Below are 18,634 nucleotides of genomic sequence, written 5' to 3'. Positions count from 1 at the left end.
AAGTTCACAATAGCGACGTCTCACCACACTCTTCATTTTCAAACCACACGTCAAGAGAAAAACGGCGAAACGCATACCCGACCTTAGGGGCAGGCAAACCAAGCCTTTACCCATTGCCTCTATTTTTTGTTTAGCTATAAGCATGGCAATATGTGACACTCCTCAATAATTCTATTATTGTATGGTACAATTATCAGTGCGCAAACAACTACCAAATGTGCAATAATTGTTTAGCTCTATGACTTCTCAATAGTAATGGTACATTGGATCACCAATTTAATATTAGTATTATTAGTAATTTTTTTTAATTGATCATTAATGATCACGTGAATTTAAATTTTGTATATAATAAGTCTTTTATTTTGTTTTAAATAAATAGCTAAATTTTAGAAATATTTTATATATTAGTTTTAGTTTTAAATTTAATTATATTATTAATTCACAACAATTTTATATTGATGAGTGTGATTTTTTATGAAATAATATCTTAATAATCAAGTTGTATTTTTTCACATTTAATCTTAATTTATAATTTTTTTTATTTATGTGTTTTTATATTTGATCTATTATAGAATTTTTTTATTTTAATTTAAAATAATGACAAATAGAATATTTAAATAAATTAATCTAAAATTAAAAAATTGTTTATAAGTTAAAAGTTATGATATTTCAAAAACATTAAAAAATATTAATTTTTACAATAATTCATGAAATACTTTTTCACTACAAAAAATAAATTTGAATAAAATAATAATTTTATAAAAATACAGTTTAAAAGTCTCAATTTTCTGAATCTGCCTTAGGCCTCATCATGGATTAGGTCGACCCTGGCGAAACGTTTCAATGATGAGTTTGCATTTAATGTTCACGTTTTCCTTCACTGTTTGACAAAATCAAAGCAGTACATACGCGCTGACGCATAGACAACAATTACTGGAGGCCGACCACGACTGCTAAAGGACTCCCCCAACATCTAGAGTGCCCGACGAGTCTTGGGGACAAATGTTTTATGCCGGCCAAAGGCTCAATAAGATAAGGCATACTCGTCTGATCCGCTCCATTGAGCCTAAAATATAAATACATTTACAAGAGAGTTTCAGGTACACAATCTCTCATCTTCAACTTTATTATACTCATCTTAAATCTCTTGCTATCTTTGGTGTTTGAGGGCTAACCATGTAGGTTCGTCCACTCCGTCATAACAAAAATCAGAGTCATCACTTAAGATCAATTGTTGTCTATCTCTCTTCATTTCTGATTGAAAAATGCTTATTAGTAAGAAAATAAAAAATAAGAAATGCAAGAATAAATTCCACCCATCCATTATCACCACAAACCCCATGACCCCTATTAAAAAGGAAGTTAAATTTAAAATTCACCACTAAAATAATGAGATATATTCATTCTTGCATTCTTCAAATTGCTTCCTACTAAATAGAACTTATTCGTGGGACTAGAATATCTATTTATAATTTCCAAACGACACACTTTTAATCGCAATTGAATATCAACGATTTTTATTGCATAACAAAATAAACCACGAATATTTATTTAAAGTTTATAAAAATATTAATTGAATATTTCACAACAATTTTTTATTATAAAAAATCTTAAAAAATCTCTCCAATGATAAAAAAAAAAAACCTGAAAAGAAAAATAGAAAACACGCAGTGATACCAAATGACGGAGAGCCTGATTAGGGTACTGTTCTTCTTCATCATCTGAGAACTCTCTTTCTAGGATTAGGGTTTTAACTCGCCTATTTTCTCTGTGAGCACCAGGTATATTCAAAATCCAGTATATGACACGTTCACCCCATTAACGCATTATTACTTATGCATTAGCTCTCAGTTCAGTTCTAGGGTTTTTCTATTAACCCATGTTTCTAACGTAGTTGATGATAAATTTTGTTATTTGTAGTTGTTTCCTATAAATCATTGTTTTGAATCTTCCATGGTATCTTGTACTGGCTAGGTATGTGTCTGAGTATTTTTGTTTTGCTTTCAGGAATTGTGTGATATTTTGTAACTTTGTAAAATGGTTGAAACTGGAAAACGGTATCATTCACAGAGAGACCATGATGGTGACCGAAAAAATCAAAAGAGACGCGGGAATGAAAACAATGACAAGGGCAAAGGCGAATTAGTTGTTTATAGGATACTATGTCCCGATGAAGTTATCGGGAGCGTTATTGGAAAGAATGGGAATGTGATAAATTCAATAAGGCAGGAGACTCGGGCGAAAGTAAAGGTTGTGGATCCGTTTCCTGGTGCTAAGGATCGGGTTATAACAATCTTCTGCTATCTTAAGGAGAAGGAGGAGATTGAGGTTGATGATGAATTTGATGATAGGAAGCCTTTATGTGCTGCCCAAGATGCTCTTCTTAAGGTTCATGTAGCCATATTGAATTCCATTAAAGCTCTTAAAGATTCTGAGAAAAATAATAGGAAACGGAACGATAAAGATGAATGTCAGATTCTTGTTCCCTCAAGCCAGTCTGCGAATATTATTGGGAAGAGCGGGGCTACTATTAAAAAGCTGAGAAGTAAGACAAGAGCAAATGTCCAGGTTACTGCCAAAGATGCAACTGAACCAACACACTCGTGTGCTATGGAGTTTGATAATTTTGTATCGGTTAGTATATTGAATATTATTAACTTAATGTTGAATGTTTTATGCATGGGTTAATATACATCATACCATCTCTCTGATTGAAGCATTGACATGTAGCATCTAACCATATCTTGGTAGTTCTAAACAATAAGCATTTAACAAAATCAATTTTGGATTTCGTGCTTACTCGATTATACATGCATGCATTTTATTTTCCACACTAGCATACGATTTTGCTTTGCCACTATATATTCATATGTAAACTATGAAGTACACAACATAATATGGGTGTAGGATAGCCATTTTTCATTTCTTCCTAATTACTGTGTAAGTGAAGAGACAAAGGTGTCAATAATCAATATCCATTGTGACTACATTACATTAATTTTTCGAAATGTGTTTATTGGATTTCAAGAGTTTAAGTTATTACTATCCTGTATTCCATTTAGAATACATGTTCTGTATAATATAATCTCTGAAACTATAAGCTGTATTTTCATATTGTTGAACAGAAACATATGCCTTTTCTCTAAGAAATGAATAAATGCTCTATTTTTATTGATGCAGCTAATAACTTTGAAATCTGGAATAGATGCATTAACATGCAGGGTTAATGTTTTCCTTCTTTTCAAAATTCTATCTGATCCTAAAATCCCGACTCACATTCTCTCACATTTAACATTTAAGCATCACACTGTCATTTGTGTTACATTGGTGGCCGACTCTCATTGTTCTGACTAGTCATATGATGTATCAAGTATTAGAAAATAATAAATAAAAATTCATTAGATATAGTGATCCTAGTGGAATCATTGTTTCTTCTCGAGAATAAAATGATAATCATTGTGATTAAAGTTATACTAATTTAACCATGCAAGTAGTATTAGGAAGAACTAGGACTATAAAGAATGGCCTCAATGACTACAAAGTGCAAACTTTCTTTAAATTTACATGTGACTCACTAACTCGGTAAAAGGACAAAACCAAATTTCCAGTTTTTTGAGAATAATCGTGTGCTTCTAATATACGAAGCAAATTCAGTCAATTCAATTGGAATAAATTAGCTAATGAATGCACCGATGGATTGTTACGTATCCCGCATGCCGGATCGTCCTAAGAAGCCATCCATACAGTGGTAAAATCAATAATATTTTTTATGCTGGACTTGTTCTTTTGCCTTAAAGAAAATTGTAAATAACATTTGATGGCTACTTCAATATGAATGTTAAAGTCATTTTCATAGTATCTTAGAAGATCTACAATTTCTATAGCTTTTTCTAACCATATTTTAACTTTTTTTTGTTGGAATTTTAAAACAAGTTCTTTTGCAATGAATTTTTATCTTACTTCTATATTCTTGCTTTATTTTTGAGTAGATCACTGGTGAATCAGAAGCAGTTAAAAGAGCACTATTTGCAATTTCTTCTATTATGTACAAGTTTGGTCCCAAGGAGAATATCTCTCTCGACACAAATGTACCCAAAGCCTCGCCCAGTATTATCATTCCCTCCGAAGTTCCAATTTTTCCGCATGGTGGACTGTACCCAGCTTCAGATCCTATAATCTCGTCTGCACATGTTCCCCAATTTTTAGGCGCAACAAATGTACATGATCTGCAAGGATATGCTGATGCAGGAAATACATGGCCTCTGTACTCATCTGCCCTTCCAGTAACGTCTGGTGTTGACGCTTCTCTGTCTGAGGATTTAACTATCAGAATGTTATGCCCCACTGACAGGATTGGCCGTGTCATTGGAAAGGGAGGGAGCACCATTAAAAGTATGAGGCAGGAAAGTGGTGCTCGGATTGATGTTGATGATACCAAGGCTAACCACGAAGAGTGTTTGATCATTATAACTGCAACAGAGGTGCATTATCTTCCATTTTTATTGATAAACTCAATAATCGCAGGTGTTGTTCTTTGTAGGGTTTGTAACATACCATAGTGCTTGAATAGCTTATTCGCTTGTGAAACTTAATAACAGATATGCTGTAGCCAGGGTTTTAAATTAGGGAACGATACATATCACCCGTTACAAAGTGGTATGGACAGTGGTTGTTTCTGTTTTCCCCTGTTTTTAAGAGGGGAAAAAACATCACCTACTAAACCGTGACAAAACGCTGTTACAACTGGTAAAATGGCTGTTACGGACGCAGCCAGACAGAAAACACTATTTTCAATTAATTTGAGCAAAAATGAATAGCTTAAACAAGGAAACAGTAATAAAAAAAAATTTCAGTAACTGCAGTGGGAAAGGTTAATTACTTTTAGAAGATTTTAACACTGGACCCACTAGTGATCTGCACTAGTTAGTCACTCTTTGCTCAGTGGCAAGTGCCAGTGGATCCAACCCTTGAAACTGCGAAGATTAATACTCCCTTATTCACGAAGCCAACACCGATAAATCCACCTTGAAAGGATCAAGAAGACAAAGGAAATAAAGGGCCTTCTTCAGAAAATATTGGCAGTACAAGATTTGTACTCTTGTTTTCTCTAGGGTGAGAGGGAGGGGGGAGTTCCCTGATGTTACTTAGTTAAAGCTAAATTAAAATATGTTGGTTTCATTGTGTTGACATTTTGTGAATAGTTATCGAGAACTCTGTGATGTGGAAGTGAAAGTATGCAGTTTCTTTATCACTCTTCATGCGTCAAGTATTTTTTACTTTTCTCCCTTAGTCTTAGACCTATACTGTTAGTTTCAACCAGTGCAGGTGTACTGGATTTTTTATTATATTTTTATAAGAGGTGTACTAGACTTCTTGCAAGTAATGTTAGAGCCGTAATAATATTGTTTAACATAAAAAGTTCTTCAAATAATTGCTTTTCATAATTAGTTTTATCATTTATGCTTGATTTTCTAGTTTGTGGACTGGATAGTGCAAATTACCACATTATCCATGCTTTGGTGGAGATTATCCATTTCCTGATATATATTGAATATCTTGTCATATTTTATCATCTAGTGGAAAATGTTCACGTGTTTATGCATTTTGTAGTCGCCTAGTGATCTGAAATCCATGGCAGTTGAAGCTGCTCTGCTGATACAAGGGAAGATAAGCGACGAAGATGAAACGTCAGTGTCAATTCGGCTTCTAGTTCCATGCAAAGTGATAGGTTGTATTATCGGTAAAAGTGGTTCTATCATAAATGAAATTCGGAAGAGAACTGGGGCAGATATTCGAATATCTAGAAGTGATAAGCCAAAACGTGCAGATGTCAATGATGAACTTGTTGAGGTTTGATAATAAGCCAAACAAATCTTTATCAATTTTCCTGTTTCATTAGTATATATTTATTCAGTAAAGCCATTTGGTAGTAAAGCTTAGAACTGGTATCTATATTCAAATAAAGTAGGATAAGAACATATTTATAGAATAGTTCCTTTGCAGAATTGTCTTAAACAGCGTGTGTATATATATATATATATATATATATATATATATATATATATATATATATATATATATATATATATATATTATATATATTAATGATAACAATCACACACCATAACATAAAGGAAAGTCTAGAGAGACAATGATAGTAAAGTTACAAGGTTATAAATCCTTGCACAGAATTTGTTGTGAATGTCTGATAACCAATCATGGTTGGATGAAAAAAGCTATGCTGAAAAGCCAATTTGTCACTAATAAATTACAAGTTATTTCATGAAAACCCATTTCATCTTACACTTCTGATATTTATTTTATTCATTGTTCTTTTTTTAGGTGGGCGGTGCTGTTGATTGTGTAAGAGATGCACTAATCCAGATTATCTTAAGACTCAGAGATGATGTATTGAGAGAAAAGGACATTGGGCATAATTCTTCTACAGGCGGCGAATCCTTCTACTCAAGTGGTGCTGGTCTTTCATTCCCATCTATGCTGCCTTCTATTCCTTCTGTTGCTGCTCCACTGGTTTATGATCAGAGGGCTGAAGGTGCAACTGGCCTAGGCATGTTTTCTTCAAGCAGCATGTATGGATACGGATCTTTGCCGGTATGTCTCTCTTTTGGGGTTCCATATGGTTGTTCTGAAACTAGCCTCATGATACTTTTCTTGCAGGCATATCTTTGTTTGTTTTTACTTTTTATAAGTCTTATTTATTTATTTGGATTTTCGGAGTCAAAGTTCTAGGATTATTCAATTATGATGCATAGTACGGTACCCGGTGCAGGTACCGATACTGCTACTGGATACAGAATTTTTTAAAAAAAAAAGGTACGGGCACGTTAATAAAAAAGAAGAGTTTTCTATAAAATATGAGTAAAGAAGTAAATTGTTAGGTTCACAACAATACATCAATATAAAAGTTTTAAAAAAAAAGTTGAGATACAATAACGTAGAAATTAAAATACATAAATATACTATGTTGATATTTGAGAAAGCCACAAACTTAACTCGAAATCCAATAATGAGAAAAAATGAAATACCACGAGTGCGGTACGTGTACCCAGTACGGGTGTATACCCGGTACTGGTACTTTACCATTTTAGAAGTACCCATACTTCAGAGGTATATTGTATGCGGAGAAGGATATGTATTTTATACTATTTCGTGTTAAATTTCTGTCATTGTTACTTGGGGTGAATGGTAGTTTACGGTGGCAAACCAAAAATGTGCCATAACTGGATGTCTGATGATGGCTTTGTAGCCTCTGATAGACATAACCAGATATTACATTCAATAAGTGTCCCAAAAAACTGCAGCTTATAATAAAATCATAACTTGAAACATGTACAATTTACTAAAAATAACATAGTTCTTAAACTTAAAATACATTGTCATAGGTCTTGTAGCTTAAGTTAAATAGGAAGTAAAAAGTTAGAAGCCATAGAGATAGAGTTCAAGTAACAATAAATTGATAGAAAACTAGTCGAGCTTAATAATAGAAACCAAAGAATATATAAGGGATGAATAGCTGAAAAGAAGTAAGAGAATCTGACAGAATAGAATAACTGAGAACACAAAATAAACAACAGACCGGAAAATCGATTTAACCGAAGGTGACTGAATAGAATAGAAGAAAAATAAATATGAAAGGGATAGGCCAATAAATGTGCTAACTTGAAAAAAGACAAGAATAGGAAAGCCAATGGATCCTTCATCTGGAAAGGAAGATTGCCAGATATGGAAGTGGAGAGGTGAGATAAGAGTGTATGCTGTTAAGGGTTTGAGAGTTGATGAATGTCGTGTTTTTGTTTCATGGGTCGCGGTTTATAATGTGAAAGGAGCAAGATGTGTTGCCTGCCCTACGGATAGACTGAAAAATACATTACACAGACAGAAGATTAAGAAAGACATGATTTCTTGGCCTGAAAAGGGAGGTTTCCGTCGATGGAAGGAGAGAGGTTGGATGGACGTGTGTTCTATTAATGGATGTGTCATGTTAGCATTTCATTTAAGATGAAAGGGGCAAAGTTCTCTTGTGCTGCCCGCCTATTTGTTCATTCACGTGTCAATTCTGGCATAATTACTATGTGCACCATTAGTCTTGTCAACTCAGGCTATAGTTGTGTAGCAGAGTGGCACCTGGCTGCTATGGACACACAGTAGCAGAGTAGTTTAATTTTTATGACCTTTAAAGCGGCCAAAATAGTGGATGCCTTGGTTCCTACAGTACCGCACCTCATAAAGCTTTCAAAATTTTGAGAAAGCTCTTAAAATTTAAGGGTTAGACCTTTTTGCTTGGGATATTTTAGGACATGTGCTCTTATCAACCTAAACTGTTAGAAAACGATGATTTCCTCAACTCTTTATTACGCTAATAATGGCTTAACTGGTCAAAAACCCCTCCTTTATTTCTCGTGCAAGCTTAGTTCAGTAGGACTACACATAGTGTAAGATCCCTGACATGATAAGAATCCTAATATTCAAAGGGAGGTGTGAGGATTAACTATTAGTCTTTGGATCAAATAAACCTTTCTGATAATAATTGGTTTTTAACTTTACCTTCTGCAAGCACCCCCATTTACTGGCACCCTCAACTATTCAGTTTTTCACTCATGGTATCGCACCTTACCACTGCTTATTTCTCACATCCGTTGGTGACTCGGGAAAATGCCAAAAGATTGAGAAGGTAGATAATATAATACTATTGCTGGCTAGGGCTAAATGAATATAATAAACATGTACAAGTACAACTACATTAATGGGTTTCTGTGCACCATTAAACCGAAGTTTTTTATTTTTACCAAAAAACAACTGAAGGTTACTTCAAATCATAATTACAATTGAATGGATCTCTTTGAACTATGCTCGCTCCGTCTCATAATCAGAACAGCAAATTGAATTGCAATTTCCAATTTGCCATTAAGTTCCGCTTAATCGCAATTGCTTCTAATCCAACCAAGGGCCATTTAAAAAATCCTACTGCATTCAGGCCATTCGATGAGGATACGAGATGGGAAAAAAGGGGAGAAAGATAGTAGTCGCCTGCAAAAGAAGGAACATAATGTGCACTTTTAAGGACATTGGGATCTCAACTAATTGTTTCATCTAAGGACTAATATTTAATCTTCTCATCTTTAATTTAATGTGCCCCTGCCCCTTATATAGATACAGGGAAGGTAAAACATTTGTTACAATGTACAGTTAGATTTTATCACATGGCTCCTTAGTTAGCCGAGTTTGAATATAATGGATGAAATAGTATTGCTTTTTCTTATATATTATTTTGATGGAGGTAGTTGAAGAGATGTTTTATTAGAACTGTTCCTTCTATTCAGTATTTCTACATTTGAGGTTCTGCTTGGAGTATTTCTTTTCTAGTACAAAATACTTATAAACTGAAGTCAATCTCTATTTCCTTCTTGTTTTGTTACATATCCATATTCCGTTTTGTTTCAAATTGTATCTATGTTACTGATATCTTCTTTTGTTTGATTCTATATTAATAGATGGCGGAAAATGGCTATGGATCTATATCTTCATATGCTTCTAATCCTTACGGAGGGTTAGTATATATTTTTGTATAAAAATTATCTAAATTTAAATACCTTACAATCGATTTACCGTGTGATTGGATTGAAGTGTACATAGTTAATTTTGGATGAACATGGCATTGGTTAAAATTGATTTGCAAAGAAGTGATTTTTGTTTGGATACCTTTATCTTCTATGATATACTTTTGGTCATGAGCATTTTCAATCTCACTTAAAAGCAGCCCTCTCATTTCCACTCAAACCGTGTCTTGAGAATATAATTCCATGAGACACCTGCTAGCTGGCATTTTCTCCAACATTTTGTATTGTGGATGAAATCCAGTTTGTATGAACTTATTGTTAAATGATCCAATGTCAAATTGTTAATTGAGCTTGTGTTTTTTTTTGTACCTTTATCGTGCACAGATTGCCTCCCCCATCAACTCGGGATATGCTGATTCCTGCCAGTGCTGTTGGTAAAGTGTTGGGTAAAGGAGGGGCTAATTTAGCCAATATCAGGAAGGTTGGTCCATGCAATCTTGAATTTTTCTATTGTTTATTCTCTTGCAAGATATGAACAAATCGTTTCTTTTGAATTCGTTTATACTTATAATCCTAGTAATACATGTATGGAAAATTTTCTTCAGTTGATGTCTACTTAATGGCTTCTTGATTAACACCAGATTTCAGGAGCAACGGTAGAGATTTCTGACACCAAATATGGCCGTGGTGATCGTATTGCCCTAATATCTGGCACACTTGAAGAGAAACGTGCAGCTGAAAACTTAATTCAGGCATTTATTATGTCCACCTGAATTGTTGAAGTTCTTTCTGGTTTAGAAGGTGAAAAGTTTAATTATTGAAGCATGTCCTTGTTCATCTCCTTAGCTCCGTTAAGCTATTCTGTTGGTCTTGGAGACAATATTCTCTAGGGTTCTTCAACTGGATCATGTTTCTTCCATCTCAGTGGCTAACATGATTGTGCTTGATAATCCATTTCTGGTTTTGTATGTAGGAATAATAATTCCGTTCCTTTTTTATTTTCTTAATCTACTCTCATCTGTGTTTTATCTTAGAAATCATGGATCTGTCTGTCCTTTCTTAATGTTTGTCTTATACTAACTACTGTGGAGTCATCTCTATCTCCATAAATTATTCTGAGGAAAACCAGGACGCGGTTTTTATTTTGTTTCTGGTAGCTCACCCTCTTATGTTGCTTTCTTGCTTAAAATATCTGCCATAATAATGCAAATGAGATGTCGAGTCTCTAGTAATCTCCTTTGTCTAGTATCCTTGATAATGCAAGTAATATGGTCAAACAAGGAAGTTGTGTGGTGAATCTGAAGAATTTCAGAATACTCTGGATCCTTTTCTTCCCCTGATTATATTCCCGTATCTTGCAATTCTGTCGTGCATGATCGTATTTGCAATTAGATATAACCATTTTCTTGTTATCTCAGCAAGCGGGATTTTTTTATATACATAGAAAAATGCTGTTTACAGATCTTATTTTGTCAAATAAAAGAAATTCGTTTAGACAGAAGATAAATACAGAGGCAGGAGGATACAGCGGGTTCCTCTTCTTTGGTGTCAACATCATTTGATTATTGACTGATTGATGAGTGGTATCCTTCTCCTTCCTACATTTTATCCAACAATGCTCCTATTCTGTACATGAGAGACTTGTTGCAATTTTTTTGCCACATGGAACTGCTCATACTTTTATCTGAAAAGTGTATTTCGTGACTTGTGTATGTGTTTTCATTTCTTACCTGTTTTGCACTGGATACCACTCGGCTAAGAATACTTAGTTCCTGCTACATATTTTAGGGGTTAGACCACAAGGTATGTCCCCGAGTGTGATTTTCTCTCTGGTTGACCTTTTGACTTTGAGCACTTGCAATCCTCACATGAAACTCAGTTTGACAGCTGAACCAACTCCCAAACAGCCCCTTAATGATCTCTATCTCCGCTCCCAACTAAATTTGGATTATATCTTGTCAATATAAAATTATATTTTCAGCGATTTCACCCAAAACAAAAGTAAAATCTGTTTGCATTAGCCTAGGTTTATTCCGATATTGCTCTATGTATATTATGGCTATTTTTAGGATGCATTCGAAAATCTTATTTGAGTTGCATTTAGCATCCATACTGTTATCTTCTAGTGAAACATTGTCTCATCCAGATTATTTGTCGACTTACTTTAATGTCAGTATGCTCAAAACTCCCATTCTCTTTTTAAATGATATGGAGCTCATTCTATCGGTTCTTTCTACAATATTCGGCTAATCAGATATTTGTCTTAGTTGTATTCATTACTGTCCATTCTTTTCTCTCAAACTTTCTGCTATCATTCTTCGGTGATGATGTCTGGTTTAATTTGAGTTTGGTCAATTGGCTGATGGTTTAGTCATCAATATAATTAATAGATTGATATCATCAAATCAAATATTTTGACTTGGAGGTGAATCTGATTATTCTTTCTTTGAAAGCCAGAAGTGTTCTTTCAGAAATGTAGTTGTTAGTTCTTAATTTTTGTATGTAAAGTTAGTTTTCATTTTGTTCATTAAGTAGTATAATCAGTAGACATTGTACATAAACTTGATTGTCGTGTGATGTCATTCATACAAGTATTTGTATATTTGTATATAGTAATACATCTACACTAAACCATAATCCATAACTGGTTTCATCTGTCATTAGTATTTATGTAACGCAGCAATCTTTTGGGTTTCACCTTTCTTTTTGGCCGAATGTTTAGTGTTGATTTTAGGCTAGTCCGTTAAATTCAACGGTTCCAACTCCAAGCAAGTAGTTGTTTTAGTTATCAAAATATTTCATCTAGTTTAAAATATTGATTTTTCAATTAACAAAAAAAAAAAGAAGTTGATGTACAGTTATTTGAAATTCCCGCCATTAAGGTATGACAATCAAACAGATCCAATTGGATTTTTGTTTTGAACTGCATCTCAATATTTAGGCTATGTAGAATGGTTTGTATATTCAACACCTTTTTTCACTTTTTATTCTCCACGTCATCTTCTCTTTTTTCCACATAATAGTTCAACACTTATTTAATTTTTACTCACTACAAAGGTTTTGTTTAATAAAATTCAACACTCAATCCCACCATTTTAAACAATCACAACAACCAATAAAATTTTGCAAAGTAATATATGTGGGTTCACACTTTTTCATGTTTTCAACATATATTAATCCACATCACTTTCAACTCTTTATTCAACACTTTATTGCACTTATTCAACTATTGAATAATTTTTTTAACACCCCATTGTAAATGGTCTAGAGGTTACATCCATGAAAGAAGATATTTTTCTCATCAAATTGGCCTAACTTCCAGCTGCTAGAGAAAATATTACTCTAATAAAGAAAATATTATTCAGTTTTATAACTAGAGCAATAAATTTGAGTGAATATTTCAGCTATCAGTCTTGCCCCGCACTTTCAATATATCCAACAACTGTATTTCACAATGAATACCCTTTTGCATTTTACACGTTTCTTTCTACTGTATTTAGTAGAAAAACTCCCAAGTCGGCCTCGATGTTCATGTCCAAGATTATGGCATGTTTCCATTTACTTCTGGTCAGGGACGGAGCAAGAAAATTTAAAGTATGGGGACAATATATAATTTTATGAACATGTTAATTTTAAGTTTTTTTTTTGACAAATGATAATTTTAAGTTATATTTATTGTTAGACACATAAAAATAAAAATCAATTGTACATACATTTAATTTATTTATTATTACGTCATTTTCTTATATTACTTATAAATAGTTTTACGAACATTTATATTTGTAATTGAATATATGTATAATTTTTTATATATTAATATGCATACTAATTAATTTATATTCAATATATTATATATTATTTTTATAAGTAAAGTATGTATTATTTAAAAAATATTATTACTATAATATTTTTAATTCCATAAAATAAATGACAATAATTATAAAAAATATATAATTATGAGATCTCATTTCAAATCCTATTAAAATACTATTATAAAATTGTTATGATGGAATATATTTTATAGCTTATAATTTATAAAATACAAACAAATAGTTAAAACATTGATGTATAATGGTTTTCAACAAGAATCTATAATTTGTTATTGTCTTACCTTAAAAACGTAGTACTTAGCTGTATGTTATATACGGAGATGCTAAGTTAATACTCTCTGGTCCCATTTATAAGAAAATATTTTCTTTTTAGATACATTGATTAAATAATGTATTTGTACAACATATTGTCCAAATACATTATTTATTCAATGTATCTGAAAAAATAATCTTTTCTTATAAATAAGACCGGAGGTAGTATATGCATGAGGGAGAATAATAGTGGGGGCACATGCCCACATAATCCCATGAGTGGCTCCGTCCCTGCTTTTGGTTAATGTCTCAAATAGGAAAATTTATCTTGTCACCTTCATTTTATATATGCCATCTCTAATCAGGGTGATTTTATCAAATTATCTATTTAAAATATTATAATTTTTGAAATTTTTGGTATCGTATCGGAAATTTCATATAAATATCCTAAATTTTGTTGGATTAACCAATTTACCGAGTCTGATGTAACATACCGAAATTTTTTAATTTCTGGTATGCAGAAGCAGTTAAAATTGATATGGGAAATTTGAAATATTCGGTACCGGTTAAGGACCGCAAAGATATAATATGGGAAATTTGAAATATTCGGTACCGGTTAAGGACCGCAAAGATATAAAATTTCATTTGTCATATGGGAAAATTTTAGATTCTAAAGAAATTTTCTATACACACCGGAAATTTAGAATTTACGATATTGGTTTTTTACCGAAATTCGTAAAATTTTCGAGACGGCGTAATATTTTGTAAATTGCACCGGAAATTTTGAAATTTATGATAAATGAATACTAACATTTTGTAAAAAACAAAGAATTTCTCGTATCGACAGAAAAGAGGTATCGGAAATTTGCTCTGCGGTACCGAAATTTGCTTTTTGATGATTTTTGCCACAGTAATTATTTTCAGAAAAGATAAAAATTTTGAATAAATAATATCAGAAATATTTTGGAAATAATATTAAATAGGAGGTAACATGTATAATTTGGAGGATGACATGTATGATTCTCCTCAAATGGAGAGATATGTAACGATCAAAGCTTAAGTAGTTGGAAAGAGGGTGATTTGGTCTTTTAATACGAGTTCTGATATTTTCTAAAGGCAATTGAAAAACATAAAAATTTATAGTGTGGAAGTGGTATTGACTTAAATTTTGGTTTCAAGAAAATTAGATATTGAAAAATCAATTGTTAATTAATTCAGTGGAGATTGACACCGAACTTAGTAGTAGGGATGACAAGCAGACCCGCACTCGCAGAGCCCACCCACACTCGAACCTGAGTCAATGAATAAAAACCCGAGTTAACTGGATTCGGGTGCCATCCGATATTTCGGGTGCGATTTTGGGTAGTGTGAAATCCGCACCCGAAACCCGAACTCACACCCGTTTTTATATATATATATATATATATATATATATATATATATATATATATATATATATATATATATATATATATATATATATAATATTGTGGAAAGTTGTAGGAAAATTGTAAGAAAAATGTATTTTAAGTATTTTGTTGCGGATTCGGGTTTGAGTGAAAAAATCCAAACCCAACGGGTGTGGACGTGAGTGTTATTTTGTCACCCGAACATCATTTGGGTTTAGGTTCTGGCTCGGGTGCCGATTTCGGGTGCGCGTTTGAATAGTATGAAACCCGCACCCGATCAGACCCGTTGCCATCCCTAATTACAAGATACCAATTGCCTATTTATAGGTTCAAGTCACCAACATCTCAATTAGGGATGGCAAGCAGACCCAAACCCGAGGAGCCCACCTGTACCCGAATCCGAGTTGACTGGGTTTGAGTTTGGGTTCGGGTGTCACCCGATATTTCGGGTGTGGGTTTGGGTAGTGTTGAATGAATATTTAAATCAGAGAGAGAATCAAGGTGGTTGATGGATAAAATGACTTCATCATCAATTTAAATTCAAGGTAGAGAGTTATAGAACTATGCCTTAAAACCTCAAGCGATGAAGAAAAGTAAAACATGTTTTGAGAGTAAAAAATTGAAACACGAAAGAGTAGTCGGAAAGTCGACGGATGGCTCAATAACTGCAAGATGGTGGTCCAATGATTAGTCGAAAAGTTGGTGGAAGTAGTGGTTTAAAGTTCCGTCAGCATCGCTGAAAGGCTACACTAGAGCTCATGTAGTATGTGGGGCGGTGACGCATGGCAGCGGGTCCTGCAGACAATTTACGGGTATCAACCTTATTCAATTTAGTTCGTGGATCACTTCGTTGAAGGGTCTTGTTTGGTATCTGTTATGAATTTGTTCGGTTTCAACCGCTATAAATATGTAACTCTGTCACTTTTATGGTTAAGATTTGTAGATAGAGGAAAGAGTTGATAACCCTAGTTAAAGAGGCAAATGGTAGAAATTCTTTATAGTACTTAATTTAAAAAAAAAATTGGATGTATTTAACGGGATTGAGAAACATTTATAAATATTTTGGATTTTTGTGATTTATGTATATAATGACTTTTTTCTTAATATTTTAGGGAGATTAAGAAACACTTGATAGAAAATAAAGTTTATTCCTAAAAAATCGACATACTATTTTTTTAATTATTTTATAATTTATTATAACAATTTTTAAAATTATAGTGAATTGGTGAACTGCTCTCCCCTTAAAGTTGATCGTTTAATCGAATTAGATAAATATATTTTTTTTGTGTTTTCCTCTTTTATTTTCTCTGATTACTTTAAATTTACTTACACTGAATGTATGTTATTTTGTTGTTTAAGCCTATTTATTTTATTTATTATTGTTTTTTGTTTCATAAATTTTTATTCTCAACAAAATTAATATTATGGTTATATTTTCACTATATTCATGAATTCAATCATTTCAAATTATATTATCCGAAGGCTCAAATTTCATTATATGAGGGCATTGTTGCTAATTCTAAAAATCTTTAGGAAATTTAGAGTAAGAAAGAAAAAACAAATACTTAAAATGGAAAATGACATCATTGATGGATGGGGGAGGTTGTGATCTGATTTACTCCTATGAAAGAAGTTTAGGAAAAGTAGAAAACCAACGCAGATGACAACTCAACCTTATCACCATTACTTTGTATGTATTATTATCTACACGCAACTTGACACAAATAGAATAAAATATGACAAAAGATCCAAATCTATCCAAATAATAATAATAATAATAATAATAATAATAATAATAATAATAATAATAATAATAATAATAATATACAATGAAAAAGTATTCTTGGTGTTCTAGTAATCAATTATTTAATTAAATAGTTCTATAAATAAGAATATAAAAACTTTATAAATTAAAATGGTGTTTGTTTCATTTTAAAATTTTGTTTTATAACTTAAAATATGAATGATTCTTTGTTCAACAAGTATTTTTTGTTCTTACACCCATTTTTTTTAGTTTTATACAAAATTAAAATAATATGAATTTATATAATTTAAGTTAAACGAGTTGAATCAAACGAGTTAAACTATACAATTTAAAAGTAACTCATTAATTTTAAAACTTAATTTTAAGTTCAAGTTCGATTCATTTGATTCAAGAACGAAGTTAAACGAGTTAATCATCAAATCAAGTTTCAAACTATTTTTAAGTTGGTCCGGATCATTAACAGTCCTAGCTTTAATTCAACATCCTTTAGATGTTAATTTCTTGTGTCGGACAAGACTAAAACCACATGATTATTAAAAAATACACCAACACACATTCAAGATCTCCATTTCTCATTAAAATCAAACTTAACGAACATATAATCTAAAAATCTCCTACATACACTTTTTTGAAATTTGCCTAGGGTGTGTTTGGATTGGCGGTGGATAAAATTGATTTTGAGAGAATTGAGTTTGGTAGAATTGATTTTAATAGAATTGAGTTTACAAGAATTGATTTATGTTTGAATACAATAATATAGAAGTGATTGTTATCAATTAATGTTGTTTGGATAGTTTTAACAAAATTGATTTTGAATTGTATAATTACCAAAATGGTAATAAATTCTAGTACAAATCAAAAAGAAAAGAAGTAATTGATGAAAATTAAAGAGGGTAAAATAGGAAAATTTAAAAGAGTTGTAATAAATAATATATAATAAATGTAGAATTGGTTCTACTAAATTCAAAAGCTAAGAATTGTAGCTTTTACTAGAATTGCTTTTGGAGGAGGAGAATTGATTTTGAAAAAGTATCCAAACAAAAAAATAAAACCAATTATCAAGTTGAAGTGAACTATAAGTGTTTTTGGGTTTGTAGAAGCCAATCCACTACCCCATACATTAACAATCTAATTTTATGAAATGTTTATTGATTATGGGAAATAAGATTATCCACCCAAAAAGTATATTTACCACCACTTTGACAACAAGCTTATAGAGAGGTCTTATCAAATAAATTGATCAAAAGTCACCCAATTTAGAAGAAGACTCAATTTTTGGGCTCAAGGTAACAAGCTAGGATTAGAAATTACATGATAGAGATGTAAAACAATAAAATTGATCAAACATAATTCCCAAGTCCTCCATAAGAAGATGTCAAAATCTTTTCAAAAAGGAGAAATTAAACCATCATGTTAGTCAGTGCATTTTAATGCACACTCTTTTACTATCGTGCCACGAAAATTCTATATTTTTACTATTTTAATGTGTTTTTCAAGTTTAGTTTATTTTTCCTTTTATTTTGATTCCAATAATTATTTGTTGAATAAAAAGTAATTTGACACCTTCTTTCTGTGCAAGTCATAACTTGAGATACGAAATGTCGTTTGGAAAGCTGACAGAATAAGCTAAAAGTTTTGTGTTGAAGTCAGAACCCAATTCAAAGTATAGAAGAGTCGAATTTGCATTTTTGTTCCAAACTAAAGAAAATAATTAGTTTTAGGTCTGTTTTTATGTTTTATGTGTAGATTGCTAGAGCCCGATTTCCCTTGTTCTATTTAAACATACTTCAATTTAGGATT

The 18,634-nt window shown here is 32.1% G+C and overlaps 1 protein-coding gene across 1 annotated transcript; it reads left to right on the top strand.

Moving 5' to 3' along the window:
• Positions 1-1,637: 1,637 nt before the first annotated feature.
• LOC131603534 (KH domain-containing protein At4g18375) lies at positions 1,638-10,723 on the top strand. The gene is made up of 8 exons (XM_058875874.1): positions 1,638-1,781; positions 2,008-2,634; positions 3,990-4,481; positions 5,611-5,850; positions 6,343-6,612; positions 9,513-9,568; positions 9,963-10,059; positions 10,220-10,723. The coding sequence occupies exons 2-8, from the start codon at positions 2,038-2,040 to the stop codon at positions 10,349-10,351; spliced, it is 1,884 nt and encodes a 627-aa protein (XP_058731857.1). The 5' UTR covers positions 1,638-1,781; positions 2,008-2,037; the 3' UTR covers positions 10,352-10,723.
• The last annotated feature ends 7,911 nt before the right edge of the window (positions 10,724-18,634 follow it).

This window comes from Vicia villosa, linkage group LG5 (genome assembly GCF_029867415.1).
Source record: "Vicia villosa cultivar HV-30 ecotype Madison, WI linkage group LG5, Vvil1.0, whole genome shotgun sequence".
Taxonomy (NCBI): domain Eukaryota; kingdom Viridiplantae; phylum Streptophyta; class Magnoliopsida; order Fabales; family Fabaceae; genus Vicia; species Vicia villosa.
The sequence above is the reverse complement of the archived record's forward strand: the minus strand, read 5'-3'. Positions and strand labels throughout refer to the sequence as shown.